The following is a 22,739-nucleotide window of genomic DNA, read 5'->3' as shown; positions in this document are numbered from 1 at the left end:
CAGTATGTCAAGTAAAATCAAAATCATATTGAAAACGTATCTTGTTTGAGAGCTAGTATGATAAGGAGAGGGCGCTCCCCACCTGAGGAGATGTTCAAGGATTTTCTTTATTTTTTTCCCCCCCTACGGTTTGAAGGTCACAGTCTGTTTTCTGGTACAAAGGATCTAGTCATAGGCTAGATCTCAACCATATCATAGGAGCTTTACAAATAGGAGAGAAGTTAAGTGGTCTGGAGGTTGAAATATGCCACTGAATCAATGCCACTTGAGTGTGGAACCTAAGCACATTTTTGAGTAGTGTTTCAAAGATGTTTGTTTCTCTAAAGGTGAGAGTGCTGCATCTGAGATTAACTGAAGTACAGCCATGTTCTTCAGGCAGTTTCTCAAAGAGGGTGCATATGTAGATCCAAGAAGATTTTTCCCCACAACCGGTACTTCTAGCATAGAAAAAAAAAACTGACCTAGACCAAAGCAGTCATTGTAGCGGGATCATTCCCATCGTGTGGTCTTACTTGTTCTGGAGGATTTGCTCAAAAGAAGGCAGATACTTCTAAGGTTGTTGCTTCTCCTTCTGCTGTTCTTGTTGGTGGCTTATCCTTCAGAAAGGAAAGAATCATTCCCCCCAGCACCTTGCTTGTTTGCTGTTTCTCTTTGTCACAAATGCTACCTACCCGTGTCCTTAAGAAGCCAGTGAGAAACTTCTCTTTACAACTTTTGTCAGGCAAAATCCACAGTTAGGCAGTTGTCCGCTCCCCGGGATGTTTGGGTTAGAAAAGCTGATTTATCTTTGGCAATAGCTACTTGTTTTTGTCTTAGAACACCACAGTTTAAGTGTTATTTCATTAGCCTGTTGCCCATAGTTTCTGTGATTTGGGGAATCTGGCTCAAATTGATGAAGTTTAATACAAAAAAAAAGTTTAATGAGCAGAACTTGTTTTCCAGATCATCTCCAAAAGCCATTATTGCTACATTTGAAACTTTCTTAGGTAGCTTGCTAGGATTATTGCATGAAAATTTGCAGGCAAACCAACAATCACAGTGTACTTCATATTTTTTTCATCGATGATATAGCTATAATTGCTTTTTTATGTTTGTAGGGGAGAAATATTCTCAGTTCATATTTTCACTGTTATTGAATTGCAAAAAATAACACAACATCTAGCCATATCCTTGACCTACTCATGTTGTATGTGCCCACAGGGACTTGAATAATATCTGTCCAAAACATTACCCAGTTGCTCAATCCAAATTACCTCCACAACAGGTATTTCCAGTAGTGTGCTGTAGTTCTGCCAGCATGATTGGCTTATTACAGTATTATTTATGTTAAATACTGAAATAGAAGCGTTACAAAAATCCCCCATCTCTTAAAAAATCATTATAATAATTATAATATTATTATAATAAATATGGCAGATTCATAGACTGCCTGATCCAGACTGTTCAGAAAAAGTTAGGTGGAACATTGGAGCTGATTGCCTTGATAGAATATTCAATAGTTTTCAGCTAACATGGAATAGTTAATAAAATGGATAGCAACACACTGGTTTTCTCCCTCTTTTTATAATTCTACAGTGATCTGGGTAAGATTGATTGTTTATTTTTTAAATAATTTTTAAACAAAAGTCTCAAAGAGAAAATGAAATTATTGAAGCAAAGCTAAAGGCATGCTGTATTTCTTTCTTGGACTCTCTTGTATGCTTGCCCTGGCTCTCCAAGTGGTGTAAGCAAGATATATAATCCCAGATAAATACAACCATCTGAAAAGTGAGCTTAATTGTTTAGTATAGAGCTATGACATGCTTCAGTTTCAGCTGAAGTACTTTGTGACCTGTGCTTGAGTAATTTTGGAAGAGCACATGAGTTTTTCTTATTGTTTATACTTAGAAAGAGACATGGAAAACTTGTTTTCCATGGGATGTCAGTGTAGAACTTAAATAATTTAGTAAAAATAGATATTTTTTTTCATGCATCATTAGCATTCTGACTGGTTTTGTAAAGCTGAAGAGAATGGGATCTCTTGTCCCCCTATGTAGTGATGTGTTTGATTTATCTCTGTTAAAAGTTTTAACTCCAAGTCAATTAAAGTATAGTCTGTGCATGTGCAGATGGTGTTTTTCTTGGGCATTGCCAGTGCCCAGGGAAAGCTTGGACACCCCAGATCAGTGGTGTCTCCGTCTCTCTTCTGCTTCTCACACTGGCCCAGCTGCACTCCCATCCCAAGACTGTGGCAGGAAGGGTGTCTGTGTTGGGCACTGACTTTCCTGGGCAGTGGCCCTTGGAAAGAGGAAGAGAATGACCATTTTTATGTAGCTGCTCCATGTGGGGGGTGGGTGCCTGCCTCCAGGGAAAGCCAGGAATGGCCTCTCGTCATCCTCTGGCTCAGGCATCCCAGTGGTTTGGCATGGCAGCATGGGAGCCCTGAGTTAGACAAGAGGTCACTGGTTTGTTTTACAAACCATTAGGGAAAAGTCAGTGCATCCACAAATAAAGTGCACCCTTTTCTTCGAATACTTTTAAGTTGTTAGTGCTGACACTAAGTGCTCTGCATGTGGTAGAGCAGCTTGGATGCTGAATATGCAAATAGATGTGCTAACTTTATTTTACAATACGTTTTATTTCTGATTTTTCTTAAGGCCCAAGATGACTAGCAAAACATGAATGATGAGAGAAGTACTTTCAGATTTCAATACTTTATCTGTTGACTTAATGTTTTAACTAAAGGACTCAAGGATGAATGTGTCTACCTCTGTGGTCTATGACATACAGTCTGGTTTATGACATGTAATCTAATGATACAGCCACAGTTTTCTGGGAGGTATGTTAGATAATCAGTAGTTTTCCAACTTTGTTCCTGGAAATCTTCATCATGAGCAGGTAAGTGTTAGTTGCTACATGTGAATGCGGTATCTATCCTAGTAAATTACAGTTGGAAGTTGCTGATGTGGCTGTAAATCTGCAAACAGAAAATTTCCAAGTCAGAGGATTGACTCTGCATTTTGCAGTGTATCAGATTTATACTGCACTAATGGAGAATATATATTCAAAAGGATATTTTAATTGTTCTGTAAGTTGCCATTAGAATTTCTTGATTTAAATTAGCTATCAGATACACAGTTTAATAACATTAAAAACTAGCAGCTATGGATTATGTTTTCAAAGAGATACATTTTGAGAACTGAAATTTAAGAATTCTGTGATTCTGTAAGAAAGATCCATTTTTTATATGTTGATATATTAAAGCATAATATAAATATAAAATTTAAATTGCATGATGTAGAACTGATGAGTGAGGTTGATAAATGCCACAATTTCACCAAAAGGTTTAATAACCATTTTGTTCTAGTCACACGGAGCATAATGTCTCAAAATGTAAGGCCTAGTAAATTACATCTGTTAAATTCATACAGCATATAAATGCAGTGTATCTGCATTGATCTGTCAAGGTAGAATAGATATTCTGACCTAAGGATTTTTTTCACCATTGTAATCATGCTTTTTTTTTTTTGAATGATGCAATTAAGTTATCAGAGGCTCACTCCTGTGAAATATTTGCCTTCACATTACACTTTTGCTCTTACACTGCTGCTATTCATAGATTTGAATTTCTCACACGTTGGTCAGGTGTGATTAATCTAGCAAAACTTTGTGATATACCACTCACATATGTCTCTATGGAGAAAAAAATCCCACAAAAAACAAACCAGAACTGTTTACAACTTTGCTATAACAAAGTTATTGGGTTTTTTTTTTTAAATATGTGTCAACTCTTGTGGCTGTTACCTAACAAAGATAGCTATTTTATTTAATAATATTCCATCATACCTTTGTTGTCCTCTTCTGTTGCAAACTGTTTTCTACCCATATTTTTAGGAACTTAATGCAATTTTCCTTTTGGAAATGTTTAGTTCAGTCAGCTTACCTGGAGTAACAGAAGCCACTTAAGATATTTAGGGAAATATATTAAATCAGTTCAGCTAGATGTCTAATCTTTAGCATCTATTTTAGAATGAGTTTTTATAATTTGTATAATTGAAACATGGCAAATACAATATTGCTGTTGCTTTACCTGTTGCTTCACCAAAAATCTGAAATGTCTCTTGAATCCTGCTAGCCAGTTTACTTCAGTAGAAGCAGATATACTTATCTGGTTGCTTGCTTCTAAAGGGAAAATGATTTTTCAGTATTCTCTTGATGATAAATATCTTGCAGTTTACCAGCTCATACCATTAGAAGTATATGTAGTAATGAACCAGATAATAATTGTGCGTCAAGGGGCTATTAGCACTGACTTGTGATTTAAAAGTGTATCATAAACAAGATGATCATGGATCAATTAGTGGCAATTGAACTATGTTTATTTATGCTATTTTAAGGTTTGCTTGCAGACCTACATTTCATCTTCTTGTGTGGTGTAGCTCTATGGATCCTGTAGCTATTGTTAATCAGCTGGGGCAGTGTTTGCCATCTTGTTTCTACTAAAAATGTAGAAAAAATACATTCGCTGTTGTCCACAACAGTCACCATCAACAGAAGTGCAACTGTTGTTGTACTGAAATGCAGTATTAGGATGCCAGCATTTTCTCGACATTTTTAATAATTGTTCAAGGGAACAGCAGCCTGCTCAGTCTGTGTTCAGAGTAGAGTTCTGCCAGCCTGCTCACCAGGAGCAAAGGACAGGTTAAAGCCTTGCCCCATCTGGGATGCCTGAAGAAGCTGATGGCCACTGGAGCTTTGAACAGTAGTTTATGTACTTTAAAGGTTCAAATTAACATCAGGGTCCCATTGCACCAAGTGCCTAGGGTGCAAAAGCAAAATGTCCTCTAACCTTGCTGAGATTTGCTGCTGCCTATGTGTGCTCTTGTGTAGGAAACATCCAGCACCCAAGGACAGTGCTAAATACTCAGCTGTGTGGGGAAACATTAAGAAGTAGAAACTGTACAAATGCAGTGCATTGAAGAGCCAGTGAATTAAAATACTTGCTTATTTTCATGTTTCAGTATGGTCTCTAGAAGTCAATGAATGTGTTAGAGAACTAACTTAACAGTTTTTGATTCTGAGCGACAAAAAAACATACTTTATATAGGGGATGTGAGTTGCCTTTAGTTTTCAATAGAAAAGTCACAAAACTTCGGTTTGTAGATTACTGTTCTCTTGTGAAGATCACTCTGCTCTTTATCCACATTTTATTATAGTTTCATGTGAAGAAGTCTTTGTGAAAAATTATTACACTAGCAAAAGTATTATAGGCAAAAGGCTTTATTATTTAGTTGCCTTTTTAATTGCAACATACATACAATTTCAGAGTATGGTCCTGTAGAAGGCACATCCTGAAAAGCAAAGTTGTTATACGAATTTCCTCATCTTACACACTGAATCTGTTATAAACTTATATGGATTAATAGCTTAAAAATGTGTATCAAACATTTGTTTGGTTAAATTACATTGCATTAAAAATAAACCTCTATCTTTAAAAGGTAGATAAGAAAGCCGCAGCTTAAAAACAAAAACAACTCCATATGAAGAAGGCATTTATGTTTAACCAAATGTGTCATGCACCAAGTGTGACAGATGGAAGTACTGCTTAGAGTCTTGAGCTCTCCAAGTCAATGTCTTTTTTTCCCCCGGAAATAGATAGCTTTTCCATTGCGTATTTAAATATTTATTGTTTGCTTTAAATGTAGATGTTGGATTATTTCACAGTGTTAAGGTTTGGACTTGCTACAACTGATCAAGAATTTCACTTCTGGTGTTTACATATGTTTTCTGGTTTAACTGCCAAAAGTCTTTAATCAAATTAATGAAGAAGGCTCTTTCTCTTGCTAGTCTATTTTAATTTGGAAAATTGAAAAAGCTATGGACTAATAAACAATAGATCGGTGGACAGGTAGAGAGGAAGAGGAGCTTGTCTAGAATTTGTTTGTTTAATTAAAAGTAACTACTGATGATAAACTACCTTCAGTTCTCAAAAATCTATGCTTGCTTAAAGGCTATTGTCCACAATGCACCTGTTCCTGGCATTCTTCAAGAAGATATTTAGAGAGTGGGGAATAACCTGTATGCTTTTGTTGCCCAGTTATCTCTTTCAGTCATTCACAGGAGACAAGGGGTCTGAAAGGACTGAATGTCTGTGGAATGGAGTTTCCCTTGAAATTCACAGTGGTCGCTGCTAGAAGATGTACTTATTTCTCTGTTTCGTTCTGAAGTCAGTTGGTTGGGTTTTGTAACAGAAGGCAATAAAATTCCTTGTCTTCCCATTGTTTCAAGGCCTCACTCACAACTGACACATATCTGTCAGGTTTTCTCTGCAGATCCAGCTGAATTAAATTTGCTCACCAGGCGCAGCATCAAGCAGGTCCTTTTTGTTCGTGTGCAACCACTCGTCTTGCGGGAGGTTGCTGATGGCCCTGCTAGGCAGGTGGTGGCCCTGGCAGGCTCTTTAGCCAAGTGGTACCTGAAGGAAAGAGAAGGGAGAGAAGGTGCAGGGAGGCTCCTTGGAGTCTCACCTCACTTGTTGCAGGTTGAAAGAGTCCAGTATCAATGACCTCCAACTCACAAGTTCTGTGTTTTACTTCAGGTAGGCAGTGCTGTAGTTGGTGGCAGTTTGATTTTAATTAATACAAAGAAATTGATTTCCTACGATTTCTGAGACAAGTGTAAATAACTTCTTTCTCTTTAAGGAGTTCTGGCAATATCTGCCTTTTAAACTGAAGGAATTATCTAGTTTTATTATCTACCGCAATTCAATTATTTTACCTCACGTCCCTGTTTCAGCATCATTTGTTGAGATTCATTAGCAGTTCTTTGGCAGTCACAAGACACTAATCATCTGTTTACAATATTGATCAGCAGCTTTCATGTTAGATTACATTTGAAGTGAGAAATAATCCTGCAGCAAATAATAAATAAAAGACTGGGAAGAAAGGGAAGAAGCTATCTTAGGCTGTATGAACTATTTTTTTCAGGTACCCTGGAAACATCTACATGCCAAACCGTTGGGCCCCCTTAGTGACTTTCAGCTCTGAAATTCCAACAGAATTTCCCATCCACAAGTTGTACATTGTCTCTAGTCAACTATATTTGTAAAGACACAGATTATTATTCCTGTGGATGTACATTTCTGTTTACTTCTAAGCAGTTTCTGAGTGGTAAAAATATTTATGGGCTAACAAAAAATATTTATTTTCTGATGCCTTAGCAGTTTCATTTGTTACTGTATATACCTTCTTTCCATGTTACACATGATATGATGTTGTTATCATAGTTCTTGAAAATTATGTACTCTTCAGAATGGGAATTGAGAACCAAAGAGTAGGAATTGAAAGGTTTACTTTTCTGAAGTTGCTAGCTAAATTTCTTCTAAATTAGTCTGAAAAGGTTGATTTCTGGGGCTCATCAGCAGTAGATTTGTGGGACCTGGCATTAGAAGAATGTTGAAAGTTATATAAATTGCAGCCAACATTTACTTGCATTTACTTGTATTACTTCTCAAAGCTTTATTAAGATGCCTTAATCTTACTGAACAATAAGGTAATTTTGCATCCATAAATGTTGTAAGCACATCTTCAAACTTTGGGGTTCCTTCAAAATGTATTACTTTTAGATAGTCAAAATTACTAGTCCATGCAATTGTATCCAGTCATTTTCCAGAAGAGTTCTAAAAGGCAGCAGCTATCATATAGAAAAGACAACTTTTGACAGGAAATCCTTACTCATGTACATGTATCTATGCTTGTGGTTGTTAATTCGAAGAAAAAGTTTCCTGAAACTCAATTCAGTCTAGCCATAGAGATATAATAAAGACTTGTATTGCCTTTTCCTACTATTATAAATATTTAAGAATGACTAAGTTAGTGTGCTAAAGCTAGGGTTTTGCACATGGATAAGGACGGGAAGAATTGTCAAAAGAAGAGAGATAACGTTGAAGGATTTAGATAAAAACTTGGGCAGAGGAACAGGACACTAAATAGATCTGGCAGCAGCAGACTGACTTTTCCATTACTTTCTGATCCAATTATGAGAGTTGCTCAAGTTGTGGATGCTGCCCGTTTGTCACGTGATGTTGCCAGCATTTATTTCCGAATCAAATCTATAAAAGGAAATGAGAGTTCTCTGTCCTTGCAAACCACTTGTCTGGTAGGAAATCACTTACAAATAATAAAGTGCATATTAGAGCATGAAATAGTTCCTTGATGTATGACCTTCAAAACTGGTTTAAGGAAAACAGTTGAAGCTGGGAGTAGTAGAAACTTTTAGTACTGAAGAATCACAGGCTGCAGTCCTGTGTTTGTACAGCTCGCTGGACGCTTGTCTTCACTCTGAAACTGTATTTACAGAAGCAGCAGGGGTTTGCTGTGGGCAGGGCCGGAGAACTGCCTGGGAACAGGGAAGAGCTGCCTCCCCTCAGCGCTGTACGCCACTGGTTTGACTTCTCTGGGGGAATCCTCACCCTCTCAGTAATGACAACAGAGGCAGACTTGTAAGAGGGGCTGAAAGCATGCAGGAGCAACTTTCATGGAGTCAGGTTCCCAGTGTCAAAAGGTGACAAAGTGCACATTTAGATTTATTTCTTCGAAGCAGCAGGTGAGAATTAACTTCATAATTTTCACTACTCAATGAAATAACAATGCACTGGAGGGTCTCCAATTTTTTGTACTGATTTGTACCCAAATACATTGTGGCATGGAATAGAAAATTACCTTTCTATACAGCTAATACAAAATGTGATCTAATACAAGGTTACTTGAGATTTATAATCAGGGAGGATTCAGATCCAATTCTGATGTGCTACAGCATGTAAGTTATTGTTCTTGGCCAGTGTTTTGAAAATAAAAATATTGGTAATATTTCCTGCCATTAAATGCCTCAAGTTTACTATTTTATAGTAAACGTCTAGCAGCAGCACTTCTCAATTCCATTGCACTCCCATCGTCAGGGATTGCAGAGTGCTTTGTACATACTGACTGGATGCTACATTGACTTAAAATTGAATATGGTGTTCATTGCAAAGGCCTAGGAGTTCAATGATTGCAGAACCAGAAGCAATAACAAAAGTGCTGTGAGCTGATTTGCCGTCCTTTATTCTGCACGGTCTCTGTTCTATTTAGTTGTACTTAGTCAGTTTAAGAAACAGACTTTGGCCTACAGAATCTGTACATTTTCATGGTGCCATTATTGCTTTCAATAAATAAACAACAAGCAAACCTCTCACCAGTCACTGTCACCAGTACAGGTGACATACAGATTATGTGGTTTTCAGTAATTTTTCCAGTTTCAAGGCTCAGTTCTCTACAGAGTCAACTGTGTAAGCAGCATTTTGATAACAGGGATAAATCACCTGCTCCCAGTTTTTGTCAAGTCATTACATATTTTTCATTCTTTTTGCGTCTTGTTCAGCACTTCCAGATTAATTTCATGCTTTGTCATCATCTGTTGTCCGCAAAAAAAAATTCTGCTAGAGGGAATTTTAACGGTTCCTACATTATTCTTTCCACAAGTGCTTCAGAAATACAAAGGGCAGCAATGTTGTAGGATTGTGTAATGCACCTTTAATTACTTTCACAAATATTTTGAGAGGTGGGTTTTTTTCTTTTAATTAAGAGCTTTTATGTACTTTCAGGGAGAGGTCCTGACTCTCCAAAGCCACGATAATTTCAAGGAAAATAATGGGTGTGAGCTTTCCATCCTCAACACATTTTTTAGGCACTATATACACTAAGTAATTTGCTTAAATTATCTCTCCTTCTTTTCTTAGTTGAGAGCTTTGTGGGCCCTTAAAATAGCAGGTAGGCAGCAATGTTCAAGGATTTGAACAGACTGAAACTTGAAGTACACAGTTAAAATGGAAACGAGAAGACTGAATCAAAGGTTTTTGGTTTTAGTATGATAAAAGCTTTTGTTATCTAGCTCAGAAAAAAAGCTCCACTATCTAACAGGTAGTGAAGGAAAAAATTTAGAACTGTTCTCTGACTTATAATGTATTCTTATTTGCAAAGCCTATCTAAACCACAGTGCTGGCCTCAAAATATTATGAAAGCACAAAATCATGTTATTATTTTTACTAGTATGATCTAAAGACCTTTTGGACCTTTTTTTAGTGCTTGACAGATACAAGTTTGAAGCATGTATTCATATATTTCTGAGACCTTGCAGATGAGTTTTGTGATCTATGAAAGTTGAACTTGTTGATTTCTATAAAATAAGATGGCAGATGGAACATGTTTCCAACAGGCAGAAATAGAACTGCTAGGGCGATCAGGCTGATCCCTCAACTGCACACACTTCTTGGAAATTTAGTGTACAGTAAGAGCTTAAAAGTGAAGTCACAGAAATATTTCAAGAAAGGGATGTAGAATATATCTGTGCTGGTTGCACGCGTGGTGTGTGAACACTGTCAGCGATCTCCACAATTGTGGTGTTGCACAGGGGCATGTGGTGGCTATGTGCTTTTATACATTTATAAATGCTGTTTGTTGCCCCAGCTTCTTTCCTTATACCTGCAAGTCAGATAAGATTCTCTTAGGAGTTAATAATATACTAGTTTTGTTTTCTTGGAATATGAGATGCCCCAACACAGGTTGTGTTCTGTGGAGGCGGTATTTGCCATCCTCCCATGTTCAGCTCTAATGAACTGAGGTTGTGCTTAGTGCAGGCTGATTGTGCTTGAAGACTGTTACATCTGGTCTTAAAAAAGGCAGAATAAGTCCAATGAAGATTAATAGAGGTAGATCTGGATGTATTATCCTGTAATTCTCTTAGACAGATCTGAAGTTAGGTTTTGGAGGAGGGTTAGAGGCCAAACTGCTGCTGTGCCTATCAGAATGAGTCACTAACTAGCAGAGTAATTGCACTGATTATTGCACACCCACAAATTACAACAGAAAATGCTTTGCAGGGGGTGGAGGTTGTACTTTTCCTAAAGGTTTCTGTATAATTAATCTACTGTAAGTGCTGGTTCTTTAGAAATATCTGAACCCTACTGTAGAGCATGGTCCTTGTTTGCCAGTTGGCCACCCCTCCCTACGTCATCATTGCAGTGTTTCTTGTGCTATTGCTTTGGTGCTAGTGAAGGTTTTGACAATGCTGCTGTTGGGGAAATTCAAGTCATGTATTCTGCTTTTGTTTTTAAATTGTAACTGTTTGCCTGTCTTCATTGCAGGCATTAGGAGTTTGAGCAGCTGCATTTTGTATACCTACAGCAAAACAGCTCCTTGTTAGGCAGAACATTTCATAAAGGATTAAGGAGAGCTGACTGAGCCGTAAGGGACACTTTTAACTTGTAAACAAGAGGCTGATTATCAAGAGGCTGTACTTGTTTGTGGAAGAGGTAACTGAGCAGGCTTCCTTCTCTCTTGGGTGCCTTCCCTTGTACTTCACCCAATCATTAAATCCATTTAAATTTTTTTTTTTGTTGACACAGCTTGCATTTGCACTCAGTATATGTTTGGGGATGAAGAGCAATTTTAATAGAAAATTAGTTGCTACACTTGGTACGAGCAAACCAGTAATAATTGGAGTCACTGGGGCAGATTGTCACTCACTGTCTCTTGCAGGTTTCTTAGAACATCAGTTTATAGCCACCTCAGTTAAATGCTGGCTTAGGATTCAAGTTTAAAGTTAGGCTCTCAAAATGAAGACTGTCTATGGTGAGTAGAAACTGTAGAGGTTTGCAAGAGAGTCCGGGATCCACAAAAGTAGTTTTTGCTTCATAATGTTAAATTCCAGGTGTTTACTTGGCTCAAATATAAACTTTCTTAAATTGCCATTCTTCTGTTACTTCACAAGGCCTATGCTGCAAAACCCAACAGAATCTTGAAACACTGATCAGATTTGTGGCGTCTGCCAGGACAGCAGCACAGCCCCAGGAGCTGTGAAGTTTTCTGGAGCATGAGGGGGAGCTCAGCTGAGCTTCCCATCACCCACAATGCAGTCACTCTGATCATCCCCTGGGCACCACTCACAGCTCTGTGGGAGGAGATGGAAGTGCTGGGTTAGAGTTCTTCCTCGCAGTCACCTCTCCCACACCGTGTTGCTGTCTGTCCTCGGCTGTAACTGCACAGCATCCTGCTGTTTGCTGTTGCTGTCATGCTCCCGGACTTGGGCTGCAGGCTGATGGATCCAGTTCCATTTTGAGCTCAGAGTTGGTACAGAAAAGGATGCTTCAAAGGATATTGTTTGAATTGCAGAGTCAATCATGCCAATTTAAAAAGCCCTGCTGGTAGTTTGCCTATACACCCTTCATTTGACTCCACTGGGTGTCATTTTTATGGTATTGCAATGTTCCCCATCAGTTGTCACTCTTTTATTCCACAAAATGTTTCCATAGTTCCATGGATGGGAGACTGGGACTGCCTCTATGTATATATATATATATATATATATATATATATATATATATATATATATACACACATAACCCCTGCACTATGCATTGGGAGGTACAAGTACCTTGCTCAGTAGGGAGGCACATACCTCCCTTCCTTTGTAAATTAACTCTCTGGATCATCTTGCACTGTAATTGTCCTTGGAAGTTGGGGAGGTGTTAGGTGGAAATTTTTCAGGCATTGTGTGATTTACTTTTTTGTTTGGTTAAGTACTTGAGAGAAGAAGTAGTAACTGAAATTCAGAATAGAAGTGATGACTTCATTTCACACCCACAATGGCAGAACTATGAAAATGTGTAACGTTTGCCACTTCTTTAAGTGGTTGTCAGGTAATCAGACAGGTTTAATCTGTGTTTTAGATGAGAAATTGTCTTACAGTCCAGAATCTTAGGAGAATATGGGCATAAATTTTGGCTTGAGGGAGATTGATTTCACATTGATCTAAGCAGTTGTTTCCATGTTTACAGTATATTAACAGAAGTAGAAAATATGGCTCTGGATGGAGCCTTCTACATTCCACTTTCTGGAAGAGTGAAGGTGACATCAGGATAGCTATTAAATGTATGCTCCATCCGGAAGAAAGGCATAAAGAATCTTAGTAGAATAAAAATTGTATTCCTGACCTAACATGAACTTTTGTGGTTTGTAAAGCAGTTAGATAAAAAGTTCTTTTTTCCAAAATACATAAAGATCTGTTAATGAAGATACGTAATTGTTTAATCATCAATAGTATTTATTCCAAATTTAGGTATCTAAAAAGTGAACTAAATCCAATTCCTAGCTACATTAATTTTTTTTGTAGGAGTTATAAGGGGGAGGATGTTTCTAAGGTAACCTACCAAAAAATAAGTTTATTTTTAAAATAAAGGAAATTGAATTTCTAGACCAGGCTGTAACTTCTAGTAAGACAAAGCTGAAAACCAGTGCCCTGAGGCTTAGCTGTATTACATTGCATATGTTACCTGTATTATTTTCTTGGAATACTATTTATGGGAATACATTGAATCAGGAGATTTTTCCCTGAATTACGTGAGTAAAAATATTTTTACAAGACCTTTTAAAACACAGTAAAAATAGCATATTGTTTAGATCAGTAATATCAGTTCAGGGTGTTTTTAACCTGCTTTTGGCTCTTTATGATTTTTGGATGATATATGATTATTTATAGCAAAATGTATCTGCTGGTGAGAAGGAGGTTCAGGAATGCAGGGCTGAGGTTTTGGATTGTCTCTGGAAGAGTGGAAAATTTCCAAATAGTTTTATATTAATAAATATTTGAGATGTGTGTCACATCTTCATTTTGATGACATCCAAATATCATATCAAAGTTTTGTATGGTCTAGTGGTCTTATATAAATGGTGTAAATTAATGTGTGCATTGTAAAAAGTACCTGCAGTTCATGGCACCTGTAACTCATGAGATCTAAAGCATTATCATTTACTTCTTTAATACTCTAATTAAAATACTAAATTAAAAATATATTGATTGCTTTATTTTATATGTGTATTAATAGGTGTAACTCTTTGTATGCCTCCATCCCTAAGGAAGAGTTTGATTGAAGCAACTGTTCTGTTTGGTCATGACATAGGTGGTTTTCTGCTTTCTAGTACAGTACATTATTTCCTGGTTCTCTTCAGTATGCTAAATATTTTTGGTAGATTTTGGTGGCTTTGATCTGATAGAAGTCAGCTGCATGTGCTTGCAAACACAATGCACCAGATTGCCAGAGTGATGTACCACGTCCCTGTTTCATTCTGTCCTAGCTGAGGTTCTTAAAGGACCTGGCTCGTGACTTCTGAGAACTGAAAAGCCACTTTCCAGGAGTCACACCTTTAAGAAAGTCTTATTTTGACCAACTCAGAATGTAAGCTACTACAGTCACAGCTTACTCTTAAAAACCTAATTTGTGTTTTCCTGACCTAAGGTAACATTTTAAAATGTTTTAGTCCCCTTACCAGCTGGAGCAAAGCTGAATTCTGTGTTCTTTGAATTATCCTGTCTCTTCTTCATGACAGGAATTGCCAACTGCAGCTGTCACCCCAAGGACAGTGCAGCCCCAGAGCAGGTGCTGCAGGGCAGGCAGAGTCCAAAGGCCACAGCAGGGCCTGCTTGCCATTGAGGTGGCCACAATGTGGCCGTGGTGGGAGGGAAGGAGTGACAAGCATTGGGATTCATAGCAATGAGTTGTAAGGATTGAGGGGAGCAGAGTGATTGTTGGAAGGCTGGTCAGGCAAAAGGAGCTTGATTGCAGGGGTTGAAGCTGGCATGGTAACTGCTGTCTGGATGTTGTCCTGGGATGGAGAGGGGGCTGGCATCCAGATACGTTTGCCATGTGCAGAATCCTCCTCTGTGCTTGCAATGGGGGGGCTTTGTGCAAGTGAGCAGAAAAAATACTGAGGAGCTTACAGCAGACAAGAGAAGGGTTAAAAACAAGTGTGAAAGTTGGATCATGGTACTTGGCACCTTGAAATGAAACAGGATTTTTCTGGAAGGCTTTAGTCACCTGGGAAGGAAGGATCGAGTAGCTAGCTGTGTGGGAGGCAATTTGCAATCAAGTGTACTCCTCTGCAGTAGATTGGTACATTTTAATGAGGGAAGTATATTTGCTCTGTTTTATATGATTTGCTTAGGACTAGAAGTCTGGAAGTCATTTTAAATAGACTGCTTTGAGACATAATGGTCAGGTGGAAATATTTGAAGCATATGATATGGAAATCCTGTATTTACAAAATATTTGTAGGTTCTCAAGAAGCTGAGCTGAAATGATTGCCTCTTTTTCAGAAGAGATTTTTAAGAGTAAATAAAGTTCATACAGAGGATGTAAAGGCAGTAGTGAGGAACTACTATAGCTATGCAACTTTATTTGTTTGCTTATTTACTTCATATATTTTCAGCTGATCTCTTAATCCATGCTATCCTTCAGAAAAAGATACCTTTACACTGACCTCCTCCTCATCCCTTCCCCTTCCTGTAAGCTCTGTGGGGCTGAAAGGGAGTGGTTTTTACATGTTTATTCCCCTTAGAGATGGCTTTTGGGGTGGGTGGGAATTCTCACCCCTGGATGGGGAGGAGGGAAAGACAGCCACACTGTGCTCAGACCCCACACCTGTAGCAGTGAGTGCCTGTGGGAGGAAGGGCTGAGTTGGACCCTGCTCCCATCTGAGAGGATGGAGAGCTGACTCCTTCTGCCTCAGGACCTGAGTTCGCTCCATCCACTGAAAAGGCAGTGCTTTTCTCTGGCCAAAAATGCCAGCAAGTGGGAGGCATTCAGCTGATGCCCCAGGTATCAATCAAGCATAAGCTTCATATTTGAGGAATGTTCCATGGTTTCTGGTATTTATCATTTTGACTTTTCCCGTTGTTGTAGTCGTTTTCTCTGTTATGTGTGTCCGCTTTCTCCTTCTACTTTAGTTTGATATCTTGTCCTTTCTTCAGCTTGCTTTTGCTTTTTTCCTGCTGTAGGAACAGGGAGTTTGTAATAGCTGTAGCATCACTTCAAAAGGTGGATCTGCAGTGTTTAAAACAGTAATTACATAAGTAATTAAAATAACAAAGACTAAATAAACATGTCCTCACCAACTGGAGAAATAAATTTCAAGGGCAGTATATCTGTCTATATATAGTGTTGCTTCCTCTCTTCATCCAAGACTTTCTGCAAAGGTTTCTCATGCCTGCTTTAATATCTTCTCTTCTCTAACATTTTCAAAACTTCTTAAATAATGGAATTTTTTCTCTCTCTGTATTGTTCATGGTATAGTTGGGGGGGGGAAAGGCATCCTGAAAAGATGTGGGGAGAGACAGGCAAGCAATTTCAGAAAAGTTTCAGAATTTAGATGTTTATGCAAAATTTTGACAGGATCATGAAGTGAATAGTGGTATTACACCCATTTTACACAGAGCCAAATTGAACTGTAGAAAAGCAATTTGTTAGGTTTCACAAATTTGTGACTAACCAAAGGACTGCTGATTTATTAGCAGTGTTGAGGTGTTAAGAAAACAACTTCTGTGTTTGAGTTGATATATTGCTTTAACAATTTTGTTCAAGGGAGGAAAGAGCCATATAATAAAGGAAATACTAATTCATCTAAACATTCTTCATTTGAATTTAGAACGATGTAGCTGGAAAAACTCCATTACAGTGTCATTTACCGGTTATGATAAAGCATAAAATGGACTCCCAGCTTTAAAACAAGCTGGATCCTTGAGTCTCTAGAGCTGGGGCTGGAGAAAAGAAGGAGCCTACCTCTCTGCCCATGTGTGCTGTGGCTTCACTGGCACAAAAGACAGCTTTGGTTCCTCTTTCAAATAATTCTGAATTAAGCTTGCTGGCAGACATTTCTGGATTGGGTAGCCTGGGATAGCTGCTAGGAAAAGTACATTGTGCCAGGCAGCTTTTGGAGGATGCTGTGTTGAGCAAAGACTCTGAAAGTCTTGCAATCACGTTATTATATTGCTTGAGAAAATACCAAGTAGCTGAAAGTTGTGTTTTTCAGGAAACATTGCGCAATCTTTTTAAAGTTACAGGCTGGTTCTTTCTCTGGAAAGCTAATGTTTATAAGCTGAGCGGCTTTTTGCATCACTTCTATGCCTTTTCCATGACAGAAGCATAAATTCAGTTTAAAATGAAGTGAACATGCTTCTAGGTAACTTTTGTACTTACAGTAAATTTTACATATGGACTGGCATGAATTTTAAAAGACAGTTTTCATTATATATTATGTGCTGGAAACTCTCAGCAGTCATATGTTTTGTATATTTTATTGCAACTTTGCTAATAAATGCTTATAGCTTTTCTTCTGTAAGTGTATAATCTATCATTTTGCAAAGCATAAAGCGTGAAGGTTGGGGGAAGGAACAGCACAGACTGGGGATTTAAAAAATTGAGAAATGTTCTCTGATTTATTGCATTTCCAATTTTCAGGAGTTCTTTGAACATGCAAAAAAGCTCTGGGATGATGAAGGTGTAAAGGCGTGCTTCGAGAGGTCAAACGAATATCAGCTGATTGACTGTGCACAGTAGTAAGTATTTCTTTTTATGAAATCTATAGCCAAGAATGTGATAGTCTATAACAAGTTAGAAAATATATCAGTAAGATTCAGGAGTTTTGCAGTGTAGGAATTAATATTTTCTTTCTTTGTATAGGTGGAGCAAAATTAATTTATTATCATAGTTTGCCATTATTATAACTAAATATTCTGCCTCAAATATTTCACATCTAATAAGGAAAAGTATAAAAAAATCAAATAACTTTAAGTATCTTTATTCCACTCAAAATTGATTTACATAAAATCATTTCAGTTGAAAATATTAAGTTGGAAAAATGTTGAGTCAATCAAAGGAGAATCCTTTGTTTAAAATTCTGAGACACAGACAGTGCTGAAATTGCTCTGTCTTTTCACATTCCATAAAAATTTCTGAGACATTTACATAACCAAATGCATACCTGCATTACTAATATATTTTCTAGGTGGGAAAAATTATAAGCAGTATTTAATTAAAGGCAGTGGTACATTTGGTATTCTGTCCTTCAAAGTGAAGTGGTACACATATATATAACACAGTCAAAATCTGTAAACAGATTCAGTCTGGTCAGAAATGTTCTGAGAAGTCTAGTAGGTTGTGAAGGTGCAAATCATAAATACATAGTACAGTGATGAAAACCTATTAATCAAAAAATAGTCTGTTAACATTACAAATGCTACAAACTCAGCTGTCCTTGATAGTAACACAGGTCTGAGTTAGATTTCCATCGAAAATATACATTTCATGTGAACCACTATTGCGAGAATATGTACTCATGCAGTTGCTATGTGATTTCGGGTTGCCAGAGAGCACGCTCCAGTGTGTTATGATTTATCTAATTGGCAGTGTGGTCAGCAGCAATGCCACAAGTCTGTTCTTGCACTCAGTGTTTTGCTTTTCCCTCCTCTCTGCTCTTGGTGCCGAGCATGAAGAAGAGGAGTAGGTCCATGTCACTAAAGGACTTGTGCTTCTGCCACAGTGGGGAATTTCGGTGCTGCGGGTCATAGTTTGTTTTCCCTCTTTCCAGACCATTTTTGGGAAAAAATGATTCATCAGCACATGGAAGTGAGGAAAAATTAGATACGTGTATGAAGGAACTCATTTGACCTCAGTGCATTTACCAAAACCTGGGCATTTGCTCACAGTCCAGTGTAGCTGGAAATTAAAGCAGTGGTTGTACACAGAGAGACTTAGACAGCTGTCCTCGGTTGTAATCAGTGGGTTTCCTCTCTGCCCTCACTCACCACCACCACAGTAGTACAGATCGGAGTTGTGCTTGCTGAAAAGTGCAGACTGACTGTTTTATCATATTTATTCACACAGTAAAACATCAGACCAAGAATACAGAGTAACAGTACGTATTTAAAATACATGAGTGTCAACCCTGCTTCGGTGATCAGTAAGGGTCACACAATCCTACTTTGAAAAATGGTGCTGAAAGGGCCAGACAAAACCAGGAATACTCCAAATTATTGTGCTAATGGTAGTGTGTTTTCCCTTTAAAAAAATTATGCCTATCTACAGGCTCTGACAGGAAGAATGTTAGGTCTCACGTTGTGTCCAAAACCAAAACACAAATGAGGAAAAAAATTGGATCTAGAATTAAATCTTGGAACAGAAAACTAAATCATCCTACCTTTTTTCTGTGAAAGGTTAAGGCAAGTTTAATAGGGTTTTTCTATGTTTCTTCCGTCAATAACTTCTAACTGGCTTGCTTTTCCTTTATTTTTGTTATAGTAATGAGTGTATTTGCATAATTTATTTGTTACAGTAATGAGTGTATTTGCATAATTCTTCACCTTCAAGACCCTTTATGAAGTACAATTTGATATTTAAATATTCCTTGAGTGTATGTGTGCTTTTCATGTCATGATCTACCTGAAAATATAACAGCTGAGTGGCTTATCCTTGTTTACACACCTTCAGTCTTAGAGCAGGAACTTGAAATTCAGGTACAGCTGTGTCAGTGATCTGATCAAATAGCCTTTTTCTCACAGGTATTGATGATTTCAAACACTAAAGTATAATCTTGACAGAAAGATGCACCCAACTTTTATCTGCCCCTCTACCCAGAAGAACATTTCTGTACTGGCATTGGATGCATGTTTGTCAGGGTGGTGGGGTCACATCCTCCTCATAACAGAGAGCTGTGAGCAGAGGTTGGAAATCGAGTTCTGATACCTACACACCAGTTCTTTCATGCACTTAGGAAATACAGAGGGTGAGGGTGCTGTGTTTTGGCTCAGCAGGAGAATGTGGCATTTCTCTTAGAACCTGTCCGTGGTCATCTTCCACTGGTGAAAGGGAAAAGGGAAGGAGTGTAATGCTCATACACGTGCTTACTGTGGGATTTTGAAACATTTGCAGTGTTTCCTTTACACTGGCTTTAGGAGAAAACTTCCCATGCCATCAGCTAAATCCTCATCTTTTGCTTGGTAGTGAAGGAAGAACATTATCAGTAGGTCACCACTTCTCAGCTTAAAAAACCACAAAGCAAAACCTAAAAAATCCCAGCATGTGTTATAAATATCGTTGGACTACAAGTTGGGTGGCTGGCTTAAGAATACTGAAAAGCATTATTAGCAAATTATAATGTCAGTGACCAAGCTTGCTGACTGTTAAATGTGTTGCAAATACAGTGTATTTTGGAATAGTTTAATTTGGCTACAGTACAGAGCTTCTATATTTTTAAAACTTAACCTAATTTTCTTTATTGCTGTGGGAGAAGTATTTTGCTGGAATCAGAGGTAGCAGAAGGACACAGAGGCAAATGTTATATTTACCTTATGCCTGAAAGTTAATTTTCCTTGATCCTCAGTGCCCTTTCAAATTACCAGGATACTGCTCCTTCACGGGAATGAGAATGGGGGCCTGCTTTTCCCTCATTCTCGTTCATTTAATCATTTTAATCATTTTAATATTCTTACATGAGTCTTTATGTATCTTACTTTTTTCATTGTTAAGGAATACATTTAGTGCACGCATCATGTGACACTTGTGACAAATACAAATCTGTGACCAAACCAGAGGGTCAGCAAAGATCAGGATTGTTCTTTATCACCAGTTACAAAGACATTTATGTAACTCCTGGAGGGGGTATTATTGCATGGCCATCAACCATCTTCTTTTCTTAATGACCCTCATGTATTTCTTCAAGATTAATATCATAAAACTGACAGATTATTGTTTTCCCTGTTCTCTGATATAATATTTCTTACAAGGTAAATTTCAAGTTTAATCTCAAAAACTGATACTTTGAAAAGTTGATTTTATTTAGTTGTGTCCTCATTTGACTTAGACAGATATTGGCAGATTTATTCTGTTTATGATGATAAATATCCCATCTAACTTTAACTTATTTGAACTCTATTCAAACTGTGCTTTTGGTCAGGATTCACATAATTTATATTCAGCAAATTCTGCATCTATGAGGGACTTTCAGATTGTGATTTAGAGAAGATTTGGCATTGAACTGTCTAGTATATAAACAATAGGCAGAAATTAAAATTCTCCGATGATTCTAGGACAGTTTTCTAAAAGTTAGTTTCCTGTATGATGAATACAGCTCCATTTTTAAGATTTCAGTTTCTTCATACTGGTTACCAAATACCCAAATTTTGTTGTATCCATGGAAGGGAACCACTAAGAAAAGTTCTGTAAATGTAGAACAAAACAAATAAAGGTTCAGGTATGATGGCCTTCAATTAAAAAATGACCCAGGAAAAAAAAAAAATACAACAAACTTGTGAGTTATGTCTTTAAAACTTCATAAATTTAAGTCAATTAATTTATGTAGCAATGAAAAGGTATAAAATTTCAATTCAGAACATCAGTTATCCTTGGGGGATGTCAGGCATCCCCCAGTCTGCTGATGTCCATCTGTTGTTTCCATAAAGTAAGCATTGAGCTAACTTAGTTTTGGCTACTCAGCTGTCAGGTGGCTTGCTAAAATTAGTTTCAGTGATCAGAAAAAAGGTGTGGGGATACTTGCAGTGCTCAGACATTGGGGAAAGGTGGTAGTACCAGAGCACAGGAGTAGACCAGCAGAATGAGGCACTTTAGGAAGGGGACAAAAAAGACAAAAGCAAAACATTCACTTCTCTTTTTAGGTCACAGACAGCTCAAGCTGGTGTTGTTAGAAATAAAAAAAAAAACAATTCCTTTCAGGTTTTTTAGAAAGGTCCAGAGCGGAATTTTGTGTTCACATGGAAATAGCAGCATGTGTGTTCATGAGTGGCCCTGGCTAGAAAGGGTTTTGCTCAGCTCACTGAGTTCCTTGGAATAGGAAGTAGACCAAGGATTTAAGGGAACCCTGCCCTCAACCAGTATTTTGTCCCAGTTTATTCTTTCCCTGATAAAATATACCACTTCTGATACACTTAAGTGTGAAGGCCTAAATTGGTCTCTGTGTGAACTTTGGGGCTAATAAAACTTCATTATGCAAGTTCTCAGGAAAGCAAACACATGAGCTTGGCCAAAGAAAATTGATTTTATATTTGAGCTGATATAGATGGAAAAGACACAGATGTTCTTTTTCTTTTTAGTTATTCTGTCCTAGAAAAGGGTTGCAGCCAATTTCTGAGATGTCTATCCTATATTAGGTAGAGTAATTGAAAAAAAAAAAAAACCAACTCTTCGTGTTGTTGTCCCCATTCAACTCTTGATGCAAGAAAAAAGATAATTCTTTTCTCAACAGCAGCACTTCTTAAAACCAAGCATATTTTTTACTTGCCTTGACTCTTCTAGACATAAGGTTTAATTGCTGGCATGCACAGTCATCAGTAAATTCCCTCCTATAGGCTGAGGTCAGAAAAGCTGCCTTGGCATTCTCTGATTCTTTTGTCTAGTGTGGCATTGCAGTCAGATGTATTGGTATACTCTTTCTTCATAAGGGGCAGTGAAGTAAATGTGGATAGATTTATGATAAATTAAGCCAAGCACTATTATTATTGTTGCTGTTGTTATCTAGAGACCATTATTTTTAAAAGCGGTGATTCTCTTTACATTTGGTAACCGCTTAGTAAATACAGGACTAACACTTTTTACTTACAGAAGCACAGGAAAAGCATTAATATGAAATGTTTCATGTAATGAGATTTTAAGAACTAAATTTTTATGGTGATACAAGAAAACCGTAATATTATTTTCTTCCATCTATTCTGGTTCATATATAAACAACTCACTGTGATGATAAAGTTTCTTCATTTTTTTCTTTTAAAGTTTCTTATACAGTATCACTTTCAAACCATAAAAATTTATTGCTTAAGTTAGAAGCAAATTTTGTTTGGTTAATTGACAAACAAGTTTTCTCCGCTTACCTGATCTGAACTAT

At 37.5% G+C, this 22,739-nt stretch overlaps 1 protein-coding gene across 2 annotated transcripts in view; it reads left to right on the top strand.

Annotated features, from left to right (window-relative positions):
- Positions 1-22,739, top strand: part of GNAL (G protein subunit alpha L) — a 184,272-nt gene that overhangs the window by 109,918 nt on the left and 51,615 nt on the right. For both annotated transcript variants that reach the window (XM_041399394.1, XM_041399395.1), the window contains exon 5: positions 17,306-17,403. In XM_041399394.1, coding sequence (XP_041255328.1) covers positions 17,306-17,403 — 98 coding nt within the window. The remainder of the gene's footprint in view (positions 1-17,305; positions 17,404-22,739) is intronic.

This window comes from Onychostruthus taczanowskii, unplaced genomic scaffold (assembly GCF_017590055.1).
Source record: "Onychostruthus taczanowskii isolate IOZ18803 unplaced genomic scaffold, ASM1759005v1 scaffold16, whole genome shotgun sequence".
Lineage (NCBI taxonomy): Eukaryota > Metazoa > Chordata > Aves > Passeriformes > Passeridae > Onychostruthus > Onychostruthus taczanowskii.
Note: the sequence above shows the minus strand (reverse complement) of the source record. Positions and strands in the feature narration are given on the sequence as shown.